Source organism: Pseudonaja textilis, chromosome 14, assembly GCF_049901715.1.
Source record: "Pseudonaja textilis isolate UNSWEBS1 chromosome 14, rPseTex1.2, whole genome shotgun sequence".
Taxonomy (NCBI): Eukaryota; Metazoa; Chordata; class Lepidosauria; order Squamata; family Elapidae; genus Pseudonaja; species Pseudonaja textilis.
Genome location: NC_142003.1, coordinates 13485195 through 13506073, shown reverse-complemented (window position 1 = coordinate 13506073; position 20879 = coordinate 13485195). Strand labels below are relative to the sequence as shown.

Sequence of the window (20879 nt, the reverse complement as noted above, 5' to 3'; positions counted from 1 at the left end):
CGTTTTAATTCAAATTTGTCTTCCCCAACCGGGTATAACCCAGATGGTTGCTTATAACCGATATATTTTCATTTGGGACTTGGGTTTCCTCCTTTGGGGCAGAAGGGAGCCTAGAGAATCTCTAATTTGTCCTTGATTTAAAGATGGAGGCTAGTCTTTCTGTCCTTTTCATCTTCCCAACTTTTGGACCTCAGAATCAAAGGCATGTATGACAGAATTGTTTATTACACTTACTGTGCTAATCTCAAATACTGCACTGAAGACAAGCCTTATCTTGGAAGCTTCATCTCCTCAGCTACACCCGCAGAGATATTAGGAATAGTTAAAGTGTGATAAGTTTATATTTTCTTTTGTGAGAAAACACAATAATGGAGAGGCTTGGTGGGTCGAGGTTAAAGCTTACCTTGGATCTGGGTAGTTGGGACGCAACTAACTCTCTCCGGACTTTGAGAGTTTCTCCTTCTTTATCCTCACACAAACTAGAATTCACCTGGTGCGCATGGCCTCAATTTCAGTGCCACAGGAGGACTGGTCACCATCCCACGGGCCATGCTAGAAGCAGACGTGGAGTACACGTTTGACCTCACCGTATCGAAACCGGGCATGGATTCAGAAGCCACAAATCAAACGGTATGTATGAACAAGGCTCTTTTCCCCTGCTTGTTCTGCCTCCATGTCAAACCCTTTTCTTTAAAAAAAAAACATTTTATTAAGTTATAAAGTATTATAAAGTGCAAAAGTAAATAAAAGAGCAATGAGGGGAGAGGAGAAAGGGGAAAGAAAAGTGAGGAAAGTAGGGAAAGTTAAAGAAAAAGAAGCATTGATTTCTGACTCTCTCTGTTGTAGTAGAATAAGGTATTAGCATCAAATCACAGCTTTTTGCTTTTCCATAATAATATGAACAAGTCATCTCTGTGAAGATCTATCAATCTAATCTCTAAAACCCAAAGTCAGAATTTCATTCTTTTCCACATCAAGCACAAAGTTCAGAAGTGGTTTCCATGTGGAAACAAAAGTACTTGGGCCTTTTCTTTGATCAAAGTGGTCAGTTTTGCCATTTCGGCCAACTCCATCAACTTCTGCAACCATTCGTCCACGGTAGGAATCAAAGTCTCCTCCCATTTTTGCACTTACAATGCTAGTCTTGCTGCTGTCAACATATATAGTAATTCCATTTTTTCTCTCCAGTTTTTTTTTTCCATTAGACCCAAAAGTTTGATTTCGTTCTTATCTCCATTTTCAGAATTTTCTGCATTAAAATATGAATCATACTCCAGTTTTGTTTTGTTTTTTGCTTTATCACATGGCCACCATAGAGGATAAAAATGTCCCTTCTTTATTTTTACACTTCCAGCGTTCATTTGACATGCAAACACTTTTCAGGTTGCCTGAGCTGATGTTTCAAAGCCGCATGAAACGAAAAGATGAATATATTCCTTGGGGAATCTTCCCTCACAAGGAAGGCGGCATACAGGCAAGCAAAGTGCCACCGCCGGCATCATTCCCCAGGAACGCTTCAGGACTTTACGCAGACCCCAGTGGGACTTGTAAAAAAAATACAGCATGTGGGTGTCTGCAAACCAAGGTTCAGATGGAAGGGGTGTCCATCTGCCTATAAAAAGAAAAGAAAAAAAAAGAGCAGCAAGTTAAGGGGGTGAGGAAGCCTCCTGGGCGAGTGTGTGTGTGTGTGTGTGTGTGTGTGTGTGAGAGAGAGAGAGAGAGAGAGAGTGAAATAATTCATTGGGTGAGAAGAGCCATTTGGCCATCGAGTCCCACCCTGGGGTGGGATCCTATTGGTTTGGACCGGTCTGGGGGAACCAGATGTTAAATTTACATCTGGTTTGCTGAACCGGTTGTTGAACCGAACAGCTGGCCCCGCCCACCCCTCCCCACCCCTCCCAGGAACCTCCACGTGGCCCATTTTGGATGCAGGTAAGTACAGGGTCCGTGCGAAGGCTCTGGGAGGGTGAAAAACGGGCCTTCTGGAAGTCTGGAAATGGGCCTGTTTCTTGCTCCAGAGCATGGGGGAGGCCATTTTTGCCCTCCCAGAGGCCCGAGGGAAGCCTCCGGACTCTGGGGAAGGTGCAAAACAGCCCTCCCAGAAGTTCTGGCAGGCCACGCCCACCATGACCATGCCCACCCAGCAACCGGGCAGCGAACCAGTGGCTGGGATTTTTGAATCCCACCCCTGGTCCCATCCCATGCTCAAGTTCTGGAGTCCAAATTGAAACACTGCCTGCCTGGTCTCTGCTGGGAGGCATCCAGTGGAAGCCATCCTCTCCATCAAACTCCCAAGATCTCACCAGCGCATCTTCTGGTCAGAGAACTGACTGGCTGTCTCCCTGGCAGCCATATTTGAGAGAACCGATGAATACCAATAAAGGAGAAGATTTGTAGCTCAGGATTGACATGAGGGGGTCCTTGGTGCTCTCTGAGCTTGGTTGTTTTCTTGCAGGCCTTTCATTACCCAGCTAGGTAACCTCATCAGTGCAGTTGATGAGGCTGCCTAATTTGGGTAATGAAACAGCTACTAGAAAACAACCAGGCTCAGAGAGCACCAAGGACCAATGAATGCTCAGCACCCTTGAACAGTTCAGGATCAGTCAAGTGGATTTGTACTGAACATTCTTGATCTCGGGCATGGCTAGTCTAGTGAAGAGAAGGACCAAAGGAGACATGATAGCAGTATTCCAATACGTGAGGGGCTGCCACAGAGAGGAGGAAGGAGTCAAGCTATTTTCCAAGGCCAGACAAGGAATAATGGATGGAATCAAGGAAAGATTCAACCTAGAAATAAGGAGAAACTTTCTGACAGCGGGAGCAATCAAGCCATGGGCAGAAGTTGCCTTTGGAAGTTGTGGGAGCTTCCTCCCTGGAGGCTTTCAAGAAGAGACTGGACTACCATCGGTCAGAAATGGTGTAGGACTAGATGACCTACAAGGTCCCTTCCATCTCTGCTATTCTATATTCAATGGAACAACTTGGCTTCAGAAGTTGTGGGAGCTTCATCCCAGGAAGCTTTCAAGAAGAGACTGGGCTGCCATCGGTCAGAAATGGTGTAGGGTCTCCTGCTCAGGCGTGGGGTTGGACTAGATGACCTACAAGGTCCCTTCCAACTCTGTTAATCCATTAAATCTTTTAATCAGGCTCTGTCAACAGTCTGGGCTGGGAGACCTTAGTGTGAGACGGGAGTTTGGCTTTGTATCTGATCCTTGGAATGAGAACTGAGGCCTGACATAGTTTTGCCAACTCCAGACATCGTCTTTTCCTGCATTTGAGCCTTAAAAATATGGCTCCTGAGCCAATTTAGGGGAAGGAAGGAAGGACTCAGGTCCATCTAGAAGATGTAAGTGTACTTGTTGTGTCTCGTATCTCAGCAACGACTGTTGAGGTGCTGGGCTGTTACTTCTAGCTTTGCAAAAAAATAAATAAATCAGAAGAGTCTGGTAGCCCCTTTTCTGATTGAAAACTTCTGCTCTGCAATAAAATATACGAGTTGGAAAAAAATGCTACCAGACGTCTCCTGATTTTTGCTAGCGTGCCCAAACAACAGCTTTCCTCCTATAATATCTTTGGGTGAACCGTGGTCCTGAAATGAGGTTCCAGACAGGGAGACAGTTAGCGCCTTAAAATAGTCTCCTCTGATGCTTTTATGCTAGCAGAGGCACCCAGAGCTCAGAGGAAGGGCTCTTCGGAGTCTCGGGGAGCTTGAGAAACACATTCGGCCTCTCTGCTTTTATGCTGAAGACCATGCTTCCCTCCAGAGCCAGGGTTCCCCTTTGCAAAAAGGGGCTTCTCAGTGCAGGAATCCAAACTGAAACACCGCCTGCCTGGTCTCTGCTGGGAGGCCTCCAGTGGAAGCCATCCTCTCCATCAAACTCCCAAGATCTCGCCAGCACATCTTCTGGTCAGAGAACTGACTGGCTGTCTCCCTGGCAGCCATATTTGAGAGAACCGATGAATACCAATAAAGGCAAAGATTTGTAGCTCAGGATTGACATGAGGGGGTCCTTGGTGCTCTCTGAGCTTGGTTGTTTTCCTGCAGGCCTTTCATTACCCAGCTAGGTAACGTCATCAGTGCTGTTGATGACGTGTGATGACGGAGGGTGAGATACAAAATAAATACAGGCACAAAAACAGGTGAAGCCCCTTTAATTCCTTCAACTTGGCTTTAAAGCTCCAAATATCCTTGACTGGAGACAAAAAAAAACCCTCCCCCACAAACAGTTGCAAGAAGGAGGACATGCCGTTCAACCTAAAAATACCTATAAATTATAACTAGAAGAAACAACACAAACCACACTGAAGCAAACAAGATAAGGACTTGAAGACATCCACAGATATCGGAACACACATTGGGAAGGACGCCAAACTCAGGTAAGAACAGACAGACTAGAAATATTTTCACGCTTTGTTTCCAGCCCTGGCTCTTGTGCAGCCCGTCCTTTTAAATAGTTCTCACATCTGCAGCCCATGAAGGGGATCAAGGCCCATTCCTCCCCCATAGACCACGCCATTCACGCCTCTCCCTTATCCGCTCCTCCCTGCGTGCCCTAGGATGGAGAGGGGATGGGCCTGGGTCCTCCTTTGACTGCCTAGCCGGACTGTGCCCTTCCCCAGCCTCCTCCACAACCTCCGGAGCCACACTCCCGCTCCTTGTCGGCTGTTCCTCCTCTTCCTCGGAGTCAGTCTCCAGCAGGGGCATGACACGATGCTACCTAATTTGGGTGATGAAACAGCTACTAGAAAAAAAGCAAGCTCAGAGAGCATCAAGGATCAATGAACGCTCAGCACCCTTGAACAGTTCAGAATGAGGCCTCTGCTTCCCTCCGGAGCCAGAGTTCCTCTTTGCAAAGAGGGGCTCAGCCGTGGGAAACGTGGGAAGCTTTGGGTTCCTCACTTCGTCAGGTGTGTGTGAGTTCAACGCTTTCTTTGTTTTGCTTCCCCCGCCGCTTGGGAGACGTAGCGAGAAGAACGGCGGCTTTTTTTTGTATCCGGGCCTCCTGCAGGACTGAACTGAACCGCTGGAAGCCAGAAGAACCTTATGGTTTAGATCACCAGCTTCAAGGGCTGCTTAGCAATTAGAGAAGCAGTTTGTCTTCGAGTGAAACCCATAATTGCCTTGATGTCTCTCTCTCTCTCTCACACACACACTCCCTCCCTCATTCTCTTTTTGGAAACCAGAGGTTGGAAGGAAGGGTGGGAAAAGAAAAAAGAAAAAGAAAAAAACTCACGTCAAATTGATAGTCTTTCAAGGACATTCTGTACTATCGACTTTGCATGTAAGAACGCCAAACAAATGATCTGACTGGGAATTTGCAGGGCTGGAGGAAGAAACGGGGGTGGGGTGGGGTGGGGGGGAGGCCTTTGCAAAAAGCCTCCCCCCCCAGCCTAAAGACCCAGCACTTAACACCCAGCTCTCCTTCCTGATTGGTGGGCAGAAGGTACACAGGGTGGATTTGAATAAACGGGGTCTGTGGAGCAGTAGACTTTAACGTCCAGAACTGAGCCCCAAATTTCTATTGTGCAGCGAGACATTTGCTAAGTGACTTTTGAACCACTGCAGTTGGTACATTTTTACAACAAGGTTGTTAAGTGAATCTGGCTTCCCCATTGATTTTGCTTGGCAGAAAGTCCAGTCCCGTCCCATCTGAATTTTGATCCCATGATCACTGGGACGCTCCAAAGGTCGTAAATGTGAAAAATGGTTCTAAGTCTCTTTTTTCAGTGCCATTATAAGTTTGAATGGTCACTAAATGAACTGTTGTAAGTCGAGGACTACCTGTACTGGGCTTCAGGACTTAGTGACCATAGTCTAGAACAGATTTCCTGATGCTTTGCTGTCAATGATGGCCAGAATCTTCGGAGGCAAAGTGCATAGACCACCATCTCTAGACCAGAATCCCTAAATCCTGAAGTCTAATGCTGCCCATTCCTTAATTGTCTAACTATTATACTTTCATTCCCTAAGTCAAGTTAGTTGGGTTTTTTAACTGCTGTTATAAATATCCCTTCCTTCTTTTTTCTTAAGATATTGATGAAAGGAGAAAGCTTTTCTTCCTCAAAATCTGTTCAGGAAATAGTTGACGATCATCTCTCTCCTCTTTCTACGTGAAGGTTTAGTTACGTTGAATATCCCTGTTTCTCTGCTTGGCCTCCCGTCCTTCTGCTTTGCTTGGTGGACAAGCTGTTTGCAGGTTTGCACGGTCCAGAATGCCAGTTCTTGACCCATATGAGCCACAGTAGAGCAGTGGTTAGAATGCAGTATTGCAGGCTGCTTCTGCTGACTGCCGGTGGCCTGCAATTTGGCAGTTCGAATCTCACCAGGCTCAAGGTTGACTCAGCCTTCCCTCCTTCCGAGGTGGGTAAAATGAGGACCCAGATTGTTGGGGGCAAGAGGCTGACTCTGTAAACCACTTAGAGGGCTATAAAGCACTGTGAAACAGTATAGAAGTCTAAGTGCTATTGCCCTCCTTCCCTCCCATCCATCCATCCATCCATGAATGATGCACAGTGGTTAGAATGCAGTATTGCAGGCTAATTCTGCCAACTGCCAGGAGATCGATCTTGACCGGCTCAAGGTTAACTCAGCCTTCCATCCTTCCGAGGTGGGTCAAATGAGGACCCAGATTGTTGGGGGCAAGAAGCTGACTCTGTAAACTGCTTAGAGAGGGCTGGAAAGCACCGTAAAGCAGTATATAAGTCTAAGTGCTATTGCTATATGCCAAAAGAGCCATTTGGAAAATGTGAATTCCTATGAGTGAAGAAGCTTATAAATTTACAGTGTAAATCCCCTTTTTACCATTTGTTCAAATCTACCCTGGGTACCTTCTGTCCACCAATCAGAAAGAAGAGCTGCGTTTTAGGTGCTGGGTCTTCAGGCTGATGGGGAAACAAGAAAACGGAAGCAGCATGCTCTGTCCCGTAATTGGGCAGACCAGGTGGCCCTGATAGACCGGTCCCACCGGACAACACTTAAGAAAACAGCTTCTGGAAATCTCTTTTTGGGAAAGAGAAGGTCTTTGGGCAGGGCTGATGTGGCCAGCAACTTCTCTCTCTTTTTGTATATATATATATATATATATATATATATATATATATATATATATATATATATATATATATATATATATATATATATTCATAAACATTTTGAATACAGTGTATTGTCAGGACATATCTTTTACATACAAAACAAAGAAGGAACAAGAGTATTAATACATATACTAGTAACAATAGTCATAATATAACAGAATAATTTTAACTAGTTTTCTCTTTGTACTAGCTTATTTGTAATTCCGTTAATTATATTAGCATATTCATAATTATAAACCATCTTTATATTTAATTCATACGTAGCATTAATCTTTCTTAAGCTAATTTCTATCTCTTATCTCTAACCATTCATAAAATCTATTCCATTAAATAATATTCTGTGTCTTCTTTATCCTTTATTTTTAATGTCAATCTATCCATCTCTGCACCATTTAGTATTTTCTGAATTACATCCTTGTCTAATGCAGTGTTCTCATTTTTCCAATATTATGCAAATACAATCCTTGCTACTGACAATACATGCAAAACTAAATATATAGTCCCTTTATCATAGCCCTCTGGCAATACACCCAACAAAAATATTTCTGGTTTCAGATCTATACTTTGCTTAATCACTTTTTCCAACTCTGTATGTATTTTTGTCCAATATTTTCTTGCTTTCATGCAAGTCCACCACATATGATACCGTGTTTCTCACAAAATAAGGCTGGGTCTTATTTTTTTTTGACGCCTGAAAAAACGGCTACACAGGCAACACAGGCAGCACCATATCCGGGTATGCAACAAAAGTACTTCCTAACGGCAAGCCCATCCCCCGCCACCCCCCCCCCCCATTTTGCATGTTTAATGTAGGTCTTAATTTGGGGGGAGGTTCTTAATTTGATTTTATGCCCATAAAACATGCTGGGACTTCCTATTGGGGGAGGCCGTATTGTTGGAGAAACACGGTAGTAAGTACCTGGGGTCTGATTACATTTCCAACATTTTGCAGACATATTGCTAAACCTTTTCGCCTACCTTGCCAGTAGCCAGCATTTCCCCATCGCCACTTCCATGCTCGGGTCTGGGGGTGAAATCCAAGGAGCCCTAAATGCTACCCTTAGAGTTTGGTGCTTGGTTCTCTCTTGGACCAGAAGGGAACCCGAATGAAAGTGACGGGTTTTGAAGAAGACACCAGGGCGCAGAAGAACGAAGGGAAATGCGCGGAGGCGCCCTAGCATTGCATGTCCTGGGTGTGCCGTTCGGTTTGTCTGCTGGTGTATTTCTTGCCCACCCACCCCCCATGGCCACCGTCTTCCCCTGGCAGCCGGCGGCTCTGAGGCGGCGTCATTGGAACCTTTTCTCTGCTCTCTCCAAGGTCTTGCTGAAGAAAGGGACGGTCCCCATCGTGTCCCTGGAGTGCGTCTCCTGCAAGGCGCAGTCGGTCTATGAAGTGAGCCGGAGCTCCTACGTGTACTTGGAGGGGACCTGCTTGAACTGCCAGAACGATGGCAACCAGGGGGTAAGGCTGAGGCCTGCGGGGTCTCTCTGGGGCTCTGCGGGGTGTCGTCCTGCTCCAGGAGGGGCTTCTTCTTCTTTGGGGCTACTGAACCATTTAAGGGGCCTTCGGGGCCTTCTTTTCTTTTAGAATAACAATAGAATAAAAGAGTTGGAAGGGACCTTGTAGGTCATTTAGTCCAACCCCCTGCTGAAGCAGGAGACCCTATACCATTTCTGACAGGAAATGTGGGAGACCCTATACCTTTTCTTTTTTCCTCTCCTCTCCTCTCCTCTCCTCTCCTCCCCTCTCCTCTCCTCTCCTCTCCTCTCCTTTCCTTTCCTTTCCTTTCCTTTCTTTTCCTTTCCTTTCCCCTTTCCTTTCTTTTCCTTTCCTTTCCTCTCCTCTCCTCTCCTCTCCTCTCCTCTCCTCTCTCTCCTCTCCTTTCCTTTCCTTTCCTTTCCTTTCCTTTCCTTTCCTTTCCTTTCCTTTCCTTTCCTCTCCTTTCCTTTCTTTTCCTTTCTTTTCCTTTCCTCTCCTTTCCTTTCCTTTCCTCTCCTTTCCTCTCCTCTCCTTTCCTTTCCTTTCCTCTCCTTTCCTCTCCTTTCCTTTCTCCTTTCCTTTCCTTTCCTCTCCTCTCTTTTCTCCTTTCCTTTCCCTCCCCTCATTTTCCTTTCCTTTCTTCGCTGGTCTGTTTGCCCTTCCCTTCTTCTTTTTTTCTTTTTTCCTTCCTGCAAGATGTACACAGATGACTCTCGTCAAAAAGGGATTTTATTTCCCCCTCTTTGAAGCATATCGAGAAGGCCTTTTTAATAACTTAACTCACAGCAAGATATGTTCTCATCTATCCCTCGGTGTTGCAGTCTAGACTTCTTCACAATGTTGTTGGCAGACCTCCACGACATGTTGTGAAAGACGGGCTTGCCAAGTGTCTCCGACACCTCCAGCCTTCAGCAATACCACCAGCTCTGCTGCCACGTTGCTTGCCACTGAAGAGCGAGTCAGTGTGCCAGCTCTTCCACTGTGGCCTGCCGTTGTTTTTCATGTACTGGTGTGGTCCTTTTCCCTCTGCTAGTTGTGAGGCTTGTTTTGGAGCATCTTCAAAGGAGAACCACACTGGGATATGTAGGTATAGAAATAAGGATGATTTTCTCTTGAGGTTCGTAGAAGGAATAAGGATACAAGATCTCCTGAATGATAGGGATTTGGCCAAGGATAACTCACACACACACACACACACACACACACACACACACACCCCTACACAAAACACAGATACAAATCCCTGTTTGCCTTTAGGGCTGCGAAACCAGGTGCGTTCTTTCCATTTTGCACGTCCTCCTAAAAGTCTTTGATGGGAAAGACGATAATGCTCTACGGCAGGGGTCTCCAACCTTGGCAGCTTTAAGACTTGTGGACTTCAACTCCCAGAATTCCTCAGTCAGTTTTGCTGGCTGAGGAATTCTGGGAGTTGAAGTCCACAACTCTTAAAGTTTGCCAAGGTTGAGACCCCTGCTCTACAGTAAAGCAGAGACTCCCATCTTCCACAAATTGGCCCCCCTCGGCCTTGGGATCTTTCCATCCATCTCTCACCTGGTGCCCAGGGAGGTTGGTCCAGGAGGCCTGGGCTGCCTTCCTCAAGAATCTCCTCCTTTTCATTACTGTGTCTCCTCGAAGTGCCAGCGTGGAACTGCCAGCGTGGAACAGCCAGCGTGGAACCTTTTCATTAGTGGTTTCAACAACATTTCCTGTTCTTCCTGCTCACCTAGTGAGGCTTATCTGTGAGATCAGTTCTTGTCTCCCACAGATCATTTTTCTCCTGGCTCCAATTCTCCCCATTGCCCCAATATCCTGGCTGCCCTTTTCAGGTAAAAAATGCATTACAGGTCAGAAAAAAAACACAAGCAAAAAACATTGAGTGGAAACGTCTGTTGGTCCCGCACATTCCCCCACTTGAGGGAGGGTGGGAAGACAGGAGCAGAATTTGAGCTGATGCTTAAACCTGCAGCCTATTTTGAACACCCGTTAATTTCTGCAGGGAGAGGCAGCATCGGGGTTTTTCCTCGCAGCCAGGCTGCTCCATTTTGAGATTTATGGGGTCATTTTCCAGCTGGATAAAGTCTAAGTTTGTTATTTCAAAAAATCCAGGAGTCTGAGAAAATGCACTCCAGTCATCTCATTGATCAAAGATCCCGTCCTCGTGGTTCCCATAATCTTCCTTGCGCTTGTGTAACGGTTGCCATTGTACTGTGTGAATAGCAGCCCCGTCCTGCATTTAATTGGAGGCCAGTCTAAACAAAAGCAGTGGTGTCCAGTAGAAAAATCCCTCTCTCCTCGTTTCTCTGTCCTTCTGAAACCATACACCGGAAGGTGAGATAATGCAGGAAATCTGAAGTGGATCGCATCTGATTTTGGAGAAGATTTCCTGTCAAATGATTTGGATCTCCCTGTTTCCCTTGCATTAAATTGCCTGGGAAGGGGGCTGAAATGTCAGCACCAAATTTGGCCAGGGACCGAAAATGGACCCTCCTCCTTTTATCAAAAAGTACAGGGATAATATTTGAAACTGCGGTTAGTTTTTTTTAAATGTAAACCTTGGGGTTATTTTGTCTCCTCCCCGCCCCCCCTACATTTTTTATTTTTAAAGCCTAAGCCGAGATGGACAGCCCAGAGCTTCAAAAACAAATCTCTGCTTTTGGACGAGAAAGTGACCTCCACAGGGGATGCCGAGATGAGCCTCGTTTTGCGTCCGTGGGCTTTGGAGGATGGGGAGGGGTACACGTTCACTCTCTACATCACAGACGAGGCCACTGGGGAAGAAGGCTATGCCTCCATCGACCTGTTTCCCAACCAGCCCCCCTTCGGGGGATCGTGCCAGCTTTCGCCTGCAAGTCCTGTCCAAGCATTGGCTACCAAGATCCACTATGAATGTGCAGGTAAGAATGTGGAACACCAGTGTCCCATGTCTCTGCCTATGGGGATGTAGGAGATGACCAGGTTGAGCCTGGGGGAGGCGTCAAATGTGTCATCAGTCATGAGTCCCTTTGCGCCCACAAGAGATCTAACTTTGAATGCCTTCTTAATTCCCGCTCATTTTTCTTGACTGTTAGTAGCTCAGATTCTTGAAGAGAGCTTAAGCTTGCAATAAATCTTTATACTCAATTGAACTTCCCGAGTCTCCTGATCTCCCCAGCTGGACTTAAAAGATCCACAGTGACCTTCATGGATGATTGGGGTTTGGAACCAGACCTCCCTAAGCTCATCTTAATCCATTCAAATCCTCATTAGTCATGGAGCAGCCAGACAGGAGCCTGTGTGTTCTGTAATTTGACCCCTTCTTCTTTGGGGCAGCCCCTCAAGTACTGCTATCGTGTCACCCTTAATTCTTCTTTTCTCTAGACTAGCCAGGCCCAAACCCTGCAGCCATTCTTCATCTGTTTTACTCTCCAGGCCTTGAATCATCTTAACTGTTGTTCTTTGCACTTTTTCCAAAGTCAAGTATTCCAGATATGGTCTTACGCATGCAAAGCTCCGCTTGTGCATGCTGCGGGCACACACGCCTGCCACTCACACAAATGGAGCTGTGCACATGTTTTGTGCAAGTGCCTGCCACTCACGCGAAACTATCTCCTCCCCCCTCCCCCCGCACGGGGCTGCCAAGCCGGAAAGTGTGAGGACTGTTGCGGTAGGCCTTTCTCATAAGATGCACTGTTTGGCTGCAGGTTGGAGAGATTCGGTGGGAGAAGACCCCCCCTTGGTGTACATCCTCATGGCCACCCGTTGCCGCCCTGGCCAGTGCGATGAATTCTTGGTGTACAAAGGAAGCCACCCTGCCCACGCGGCCTTCCTGCCCCCCGGGTTTCGAGAGCATGGCTCCCTCGTATTCGTCTCGGTGTTCGTACAGGACCAGTTGGGAGCAACAGTGGAGGCCTTAAACAGGTACCTTGTGTTTCTCTTTTTCCAAAGCCAAAGGAGCAAGCGTGGATATACGCCCTTCGAGGACAGCTTGCCTCACCAACTCAATGCAGGCCAACCCGCCATGGGACAATTTAACAATTCTGTTTCATTATTTAAAATAGATAAAGTTTTTTTTTTAATTTTTGCCACTTACATTTCATTCTGTCCTTCCTTTTGCTTCCTTTCTTTAATGATTCTGTTCCACCATTTCTTTGGCATGAGTGTAACTCAGGTCCTGCAGTGAGTTGTCCTGCAGGGAGATGGTGATGGCAAGTTGGCTGTGGCGAGTTAACCATGGTAAGTTGGCCATGGTGAATTGCCGTAGATGTCATAACCCACTTCATTCTGTAAACCATAACCAGAATTCTTTCAAAGCCAGTGAATCCTCATTTTGTTTGCTTCCTCGCTGCTGGGTGTTGAAGATCAGGCCAGAAGTGTGTGAATTGCACAATGGACCAACCACTGTGGTTGTTGAGAGCAATGAGTCACATCTCAAGCAGGTTCTTCGTTTGCGTGTTCCCCTCACCTTTGGGAAGGAACGCTGGCAAGACCTTTGCGTTAGTGGCAAACGGTTGAGAAAATCACCGCAGGATTTTATGGCAGCATGGGGGGGGGGGGGCTTTCATTCGGCCCTCGGATCAGGGGGCTCCCTCTCCCTTCTGCCCTGCCCCAGTGCCAGGCAAGAAAGGCCTTCGAGGGTTCTCTCCTGGGCCTATAGGATCGTGCCCTAAAAAGACGGCAAGAGGCATGAGAAATATAGGATGAAGGACTTTTGTGGAGGATTCATTGCCCATTTAATTTGGTCTTGAAACCTGATCCTGGAATTCAGGTAAATGTGGCTTTAGATGGCCTCATGGACAGACCTAGGTGGTCTTCTGGGCAAAACCTCCCGGGGGAGTTCCTACAGCCCTAGAATTTCCTGGTGGCCTCCCATCCATGTACTTATAAAAGTGCACACAGATGCATTTACCTCTAGTTTAAAACCTTTGAAGGATAAAATAAAAGACAACATAAAAGGAAAAAAGAAGAAAATGAGATGAGATTCAGTGACTGGAAAATAACAAACTAATAAGTAGAGAATTTACAATTGTTATCAAATTTAGAATTCCTTATCTCATTGGTTAAATAATTAATTGAATATATAAAACTAAAGTCATCATGCCATCTTGAGGAATGACTGTAATCACTACAAAATTTTAAACCATGGTAATCGATGTGATGATGTGGTATGATGTGAATGTTGCTATATTTACCTTAAAAAAGGGCATGTTCTTATAAAATAAAAAATGTTTTTATAAATACTAAAAACAATCAGTAAAAGCAATATTAAGTGCCACATTCCTTCTTGTTATATCCAACTTGTGATTATATCAAAGTATATATAATTATTGGTTTCTGGTTATTTCCTTTATATCAAATATTTCCCCTTTGAAAACGTACTCTAAGAATATAAATTTCCCTACGTGTGTTTCCGGGAGGTAAGCCAGACTGCTTAAATTCAGCCCAGCTTCTGTTCTGGATATATACAGTACAGTCTTGTAAATTTTGCCACCCCTGCATATTCCCTAACTTCAGTTTCCAGTCTGATTCTGTCAGCAAAGTATCTCTTTTCCAACATTGGGCCAAAATTGCCCTTGCAGCTATCAGCATAATTTTAAATAAACTGTGACATTTTTATTTATTTGTTTTGGCAAGATTCCTAATAGAAGAAAAATAGGCTTCAAGTCAGATTTTGTTTTTAAGTTTTTTCTGAATAACGCTGTCTATTCCTTTCCAGTGCTTTCGATTTTGTTTTTTAAATTTATTGGTTTTTAAAAACAAACATAAACAAACAAAACATAAAAACATCAAGCTATCTTCCATAGGTGTACATACAGTGTGCCGGTTGGTTTACAAATTGTTTTGTGCTTCCATTTCATAGTCTTCAATTACAATTACATTACATATAATCTCATATTGTCAATCAAAAATTAAATACCTTGGTATCATTATTAATCATTTGACTATACTTTTATTCATTCATGTTTTACAAGATAATCATAATTTACTTAGTTTATTTTATAACAGTTCATATTAACACCCCAAATCTATCCTAAAATCATTTTGTAGATATAATAAGAAAGAAGTACATCTTTATATATTTATTATTTTCTAATAGTCTACATATTTCATTACTGTATTTTATTGTCTAACCATTGATAGAAAAGATCCCAAATTTTATAAAATTGTTTATCCTCTTGTTCTCTTAATTTCAAATGTCAATCTACTCATTTCAGCACATTCCAATATTTTCTTAATGATTTCCTCCTGTGATGGTATTTTCTCATTTTTCCAGTTTTTAGCAAATACAATCCTAGCCGCTGTTAATATATTTACAATCAGGTATTTCAAGTCTTTACTATATATTTCAGGTAAAATTCCCTATAAAAATATCTCTGGTTTCAAGTCTATATGTTTTTTGTCATTTTTTCCAACCACGTGTGGATTTTAGTCCAGTATTTTTTAGCATCCGCACAAGTCCACCATATATGGTAATATGAGCCAGGTGTCTGATGACATTTCCAACATTTTTCGGATTTATTCTTGAACATTCTTGCTATTCTTGTCGGGGGGGAAATGCCACCTGTAAAACATACAAATTTTCCTTATATGCTGTTGACATTGTCATTTTATAATTTTGAGACCACAATTTTTGCCATTTCTCTAGATCAATCCCATATCCAAAATTCTTCCCCCAAGCAATCATAGTTTCTTTAACTTGTTCTTCTTCTAGTTTAATTTCTAATAAATAGCCATACAATTTTTTAATCACCTTTTCATCAGTACCTGTCAAAATCTTATCTAAGTCAGTCAGTTTATCATAGAAACCTTCTGTTTTAGAATCTTTATCATACCTTGAGTGTATTTGCGCATATGAAAACCAATTCATCTTTATACCTTGTTCCCTCTAGTTTTTGCACAGATTTTTCACCTTTTTCATTCAATATTTCACCATATCTAACTGTTTGTTCCTTTTTGTATATTATAGGATACGAAAATGCTTCAATAGTCGATAACCAGACTGGAATTTTCAAATAACATTGTCTTTTAATCTTCTCCCAGTTTAACCACAGAGACTCCCGTATATAATGTCTTCTAAAATACCCCTGTGTTTTAGTTCCTTTATACCATAAAAAAGCATGCCACCCCAACAACAAATCATGTCCTTCTAATGTCAACAATCTAGTATTTCTTAGTGTTATCCATTCCTTAACCCACATCAGATTTGTAGCTTGGTAGTACAACTCCCAATTAGGCAAACCAAATCCTCCTCTATTTCTAGCATCTTGCAAAAGTTTTAACTTTATTCTCGCTTTCTTACCTTGCCATATATATTTCAACACAATTTTACTTAAATCTTCAAAGTAGTCTTTTCCAAGCCTAATTGGAATTGTTTGAAACAAGTATAAAATTCTGGGTAATATATTCATCTTGATTGTTGAAATTCTCCCTATTAGTGACAGTTGTAAATTTTCCCATTTTGCCAAATCTAGCGCTATCTGCTGTTTAAGTTTAATATAATTATTCTCTTTTAGTGTACTGCATCTTGCTGTCAAGTATATCCCCCAAGTACTTGATCTTATTTGTGACCTGAATTTTCAATAGGTCTGCCAGTTCTTCCTTTTGTCTTAATAGCATATTCTTTGTCAAAATCTTTGTCTTATCTTTATTTATTTTCAAACCAGCCACCTTTCCACATGTCTCTATCTTTTCTGTCAGTTTTGATGCTGTTTCTAGTGGGTCTTCTAAAATAAAAACCAGATCATCCGCAAATGCTTGCAGCTTAAATTCTTCCTTTTTGATTTTCATATTTAATTTTTTGTAGAAGCTGTCCCAACTTCAGCAGCTTTAATGGCTGCCTCTTTGCCGCTGGCAAGAAGAGCTTCTCCTGGATCTACCAGGGACTTTGCAGTATCCCTGGGATCAACAGGATGCGCTCTTCACTTTCACTGTCTCTTCGGGACGGTTTAGATCCGATAGGACCATCCAGGAGCAAAGTTATCGGTGATCTCAGACCTCCAAGATCGCATGCCGTATCGTCGCGACGCCAGCTCTGCCCTTCTCGCTTTCGATTTGTTTTTACATAACCAACACATATGATAAGATGTCCCTTCTTTATAAACTTATATTTGAAATGTTTCAGCAGTTCCAGATGCTTTCTTTTAATTAGAAGCAAACTAGCATGTAATTTGCAAGCTACAATGCTAGTCACTAGGATTCTATTGTTTGCGTCTAGTGCCTGCTGAAATCTCAGAAATTTGGATAGGGTTAAGGTTTACCATGATAAAACTTCCAGAGTCTGAGATTAGAAAAAGTATTCCTTTTCCTCTGCCTAAGGAAGAGTAAATTATGCCTAACATAAGAGGCAGGGCAAATGCGCTTTGTCAGCATAACTTACACCACCTGAGAAATGCTGTGTTCCTTGTTGCTATGTTTGCATTATCCTGGTACATCTCTTTTTCTGTAATGTAGGCTCTGTAGAGTCCTAATCACTGCTGGGCCACAGCCAACTGGCCACAGTCAACTCACCACAGGAGAACTCGCCATGGCCGGCTTGCCAAAGGACAACTTTCCCGGGACAGTTGAACAATTCAATTTAATTATTTAAAATTATTTTAATTTTTGTCATTCACATTTCATTTTGTCCCTCCTCTGGTATCTTTCCTTTAATGATTTTACTCCAATATTTCTTTGATATTAGTGAAATTCTTGTCCTGCGATGAATTGGCTGCGGCGAGTTGGCCTCAGCGAATTGTTCCATTCTAGCTCCGGTGAATGCTTTCAGCTTGGATGCATTTACCTAGCTATGTTAGCTCTCTTCATGGAACACACAGTGTATTCTCATAATGCTCTTTTCCCTTTCCCCTGTCTGTCTGTCTGTCCTTCTGTCTGTCTGTCTCTCTCTCTCTCTCAATACATATACATATGGGCACCAAAGTTTTATAACCATACTCTTGGGCACCAATGGCTTTCTTGCACTGTTGACAACAATCCCTTTGAAACACAAGGGACATGTGGGAAAAAGTGAATATCATTCTTAAGTGGTGGAAATGAAGCCGGGTGGTTTCTGTAGGCTTTATAAAACTGACTGGAAACGAATAACTTTGATTTGCGGACAAAGTCAGCCAAAACCAATCTCCTAAGGATGATTAGGATGAGGCACGGTGGTGCAGTGGTCAGAGTGCAGTACTGCAGGCTCCTTCTGCTGACTGCTGGTTGCCTACAGTTTGGCAGTTCGAATCTCACCAGGCTCAAGGTTGACTCAGCCTTCCATCCTTCCAAGGTGGGTAAAATGAGGACCCAGATGGCTGGGGGCAATAGGCCGACTCTGTAAACCGCTTAGAGAGGACTGTAAAGCATTGTGAAGCAGTGTATAAGTCTAAGGGCTGTTGCTATTAAGAAAAAGTATGCTTGGAAATGCAGTTGTACTGCTACGAATTGGTGCATAATTGCAGAAAGGAAATTGAACTAGGCTCCCAAACACTGGAGTTGTGAATGTGCCAGGCTGACAGACAGACAGGTCTTGCTGGTGTTTGCTGGCCACATATAGTGAACCTAGAAGACTAAAAATTAAAAAAAAATATTGCGAAAATAAAATAAAATAGTGAACCTAGAAGATCATGTGCCACACTGTTTACTGGGTGTTCCACTTGTGTCTCGCAAACTGCTTCTGGGTGCTGTGAGCAGCGAGGCACCCATAAGGACGCCCTGTTACCTCGCTGTTGCCTAGGCTGCCATTGTGGTCCAAGAGTAAAAGTGGGAAGCCAAGGAAGAAGCATTTCTTCTTCATCTTGATGCATTGCTCTTTTGATACAAAGTGCCACTTCGGTTAGCCTAGGAAATCAATACATTCTGAGGTGATAAATCAGTGACAAAAGTGCAGTTCAGTGTATTTGTTTCAAGAAAGAATCCAGTGGTCCAGTCCGAGTTGCTAAGGAGAGCTGTGTGGTGATGAATGGGTTGCAGGCAAAGACAAACGGGAATGCGGCTCCTGGACCATTTATCCTCCAAGACGTTCTCCTCTTCCTCTTGGCACGTGCCTTCTCAGCACCTCCTGGTCTGCATTTTTCTCAGAGCAATTTCTAGATAGGTTATTTATTTATTTAGCGTATGGCGTACAGAGTCGGGGAAATCTACAAATGCTAGACACAGTGGACTCCTGACAACTGAATTGCTCGTTCATTCTGTTCACGTCTCCTGCTTGGCTCGAGCCTTCCCAGCACCTCCTGGTCTGCATTTTTCTCAGAGCAATTTTCCAGATAGGTTGTTTATTGGTTGGTTGGTTGGTTGGTTGGTTTAGTGTATGGCATACAATGCCAGGGAAATCTACAAATGCTAAACAGGATGAATTCACAGAATGAATGGCTAGTTCATTTTATTTGGCGCTTTCGTGCCTATCCCTGGGGTGAACTAGCTTACACCAGCTGACCGGTGGCGCTTGGGGTTCTGGGGCTTCTCCGCTGGTCTCACCTCATCTCATGTTGCATTGCGTTGTGTTGCCTCGCATCCAGCCAAGTCCAGCACTGGCTTCCATTCCCTGTGCACACAAACACAGGTAGGTTTAGCCCAACAAAGTGGTTCCCGTTTATCTACTCTCAATATTGCCTGCTTTCGAATTGCTGGGTGGGCAGCAGCCAGGGAGCAAGCGGCAGGAGCTCATCCAGTCTCAGACAGCTGGACTCGAACCGCTAGAATGCAGATCATTTCTGGCTGGCAGTTCTAACGTCATTAAGCCACTGCGCCTCCACGTCCTCTCTAGATAGATATTTGGGAACTGATTAAATCGGGCATCCAAGTAAGTGGACCTATATCCAACAAGCCTGAGATGCAGAGGGTGGTGGGTGCTGAGTCCTTTAGGATTTGAGATTTGAAGAAGAGACCAGGGCAGGATATCAGCTTCATGGATAAACAGACAAATAAAGAAATAATTGCCAAGGAAGATCAAGAATGCAAAACTAACCTAGACATCAGGCGTAACAATAAATGTAAGGAAGGCTGAATTAAAGTAGCCAGTTTTGGGGAGTTCTGGCATTTGAGCAACCTGGGGTAAAGCCCAGATGTTATCCTCAGGAAAGGCAGTTCCATGTTGCTGGGCCACAGATAAGGCGGCATTTCTGGTGGCACAGAGACGTTTCCGGGAGAGAACAAGAGAAACCAATGCACTGAGTAACTTGTAGGAAGATAGGCAAGAGGCTGAATACCTTGTTCCATATTGTTTAGAACAGAGATCTCCAAACTTGGCAACTTTAAGACTTGTGGCTTGGATAAGCTATGCTGCCTGGAGAATTCTGGAAGCTGAAGTCCGCAAGTCTTAAAGCTGCCAAGTTTGGAGACCTCTGGTTTAGAACTTTAAAAGTTGTCCTCTCCACTTTATACTGAGCCCGGAAACAGTTTGACAACCGGTGAAACTGGTGCCTGCCTGATTGGGAAAGTGAGACACTGTCAACATCCTAATAATTGTAACCTTCACTTGTGCTGTATCCTTTTTGCTGAACTGTGCTGTATCCTTGCCAGTCGGTTGTTTTAATGCTCCCTCGTATTTGAAACACAAGCACCCTCCCTGCACGTAGAAAACTCTCCTTATCAGACACAGAGCATGTTGTGTGATGGTCATTGCTGTTTTTCCTTTCCAGGTCTATGGTCATCACCTTGCCCAGGGTGCCGGAGGGATTCCCCAGTCTTCCCCAGTGGCTTTACAACAAGACGGAGGTGATGCTGCAAGGCCTGGTCAAACAGAGTGACCCCCAACCTGTTATTGAGTATTCACTGGCTCTCATCACCATCTTAAATGAGGTATGAACTTATGATGGGAGGATGCTGGTGTCTTTTGTCAGCTTTGTCAAGTTAAAAATGAAACTAATTTGCCTAATCTCACAGTCTTAGAAAGAGACACACACAAGTGGTGGGAGCGAGACATGTTTAGGTCTCCTCCTCCTCCTCCTCCTCCCTTCTCCCTCTCCCCCTCCCCCCTTCCTCCTCCTCCTCTTCTTCTTCTTCTCCTCCTTCTCCCTCTCCCCCTCCTCCCCTCCCCTTCCCCCCTCCCCTCCTCCTCCTCCTCCTCCTCCTCCTCTTCTTCTTCTTCTTCTTCTTCTTCTCTCCTCCTCCTCCTCCTCCTCCTCCTTCTCTTTCTCCTCCTTCTCCCTTCTCCTTCTCCCTCTCCCCTCCTCCCCTCCCCGCCCCTCTTTCTTCTTCTTCCTAGTGCATTCCCGTAAGTGCAGGATCCACTTTTCGGATCATTGAATGCTATTTTGCACAGTGAGCTGCGTCACCAAGGGCTTAGGCCCACAGCTTGCTTGATGGGGTCTTGCCATCTCTGTTTTGGACACCCACAGAGTCGCTGGACATTGGC

At 44.3% G+C, this 20879-nt stretch overlaps 1 protein-coding gene across 3 annotated transcripts in view; it reads left to right on the top strand.

Moving 5' to 3' along the window:
• LOC113438931 (polycystin-1) overlaps nt 1-20879 on the top strand; it is a 210331-nt gene that overhangs the window by 104737 nt on the left and 84715 nt on the right. For all 3 annotated transcript variants that reach the window (XM_087912603.1, XM_087912602.1, XM_087912601.1), the window contains exons 16-20: nt 484-630; nt 8414-8557; nt 11181-11469; nt 12256-12472; nt 20164-20323. In XM_087912603.1, coding sequence (XP_087768729.1) covers nt 484-630; nt 8414-8557; nt 11181-11469; nt 12256-12472; nt 20164-20323 — 957 coding nt within the window. The remainder of the gene's footprint in view (nt 1-483; nt 631-8413; nt 8558-11180; nt 11470-12255; nt 12473-20163; nt 20324-20879) is intronic.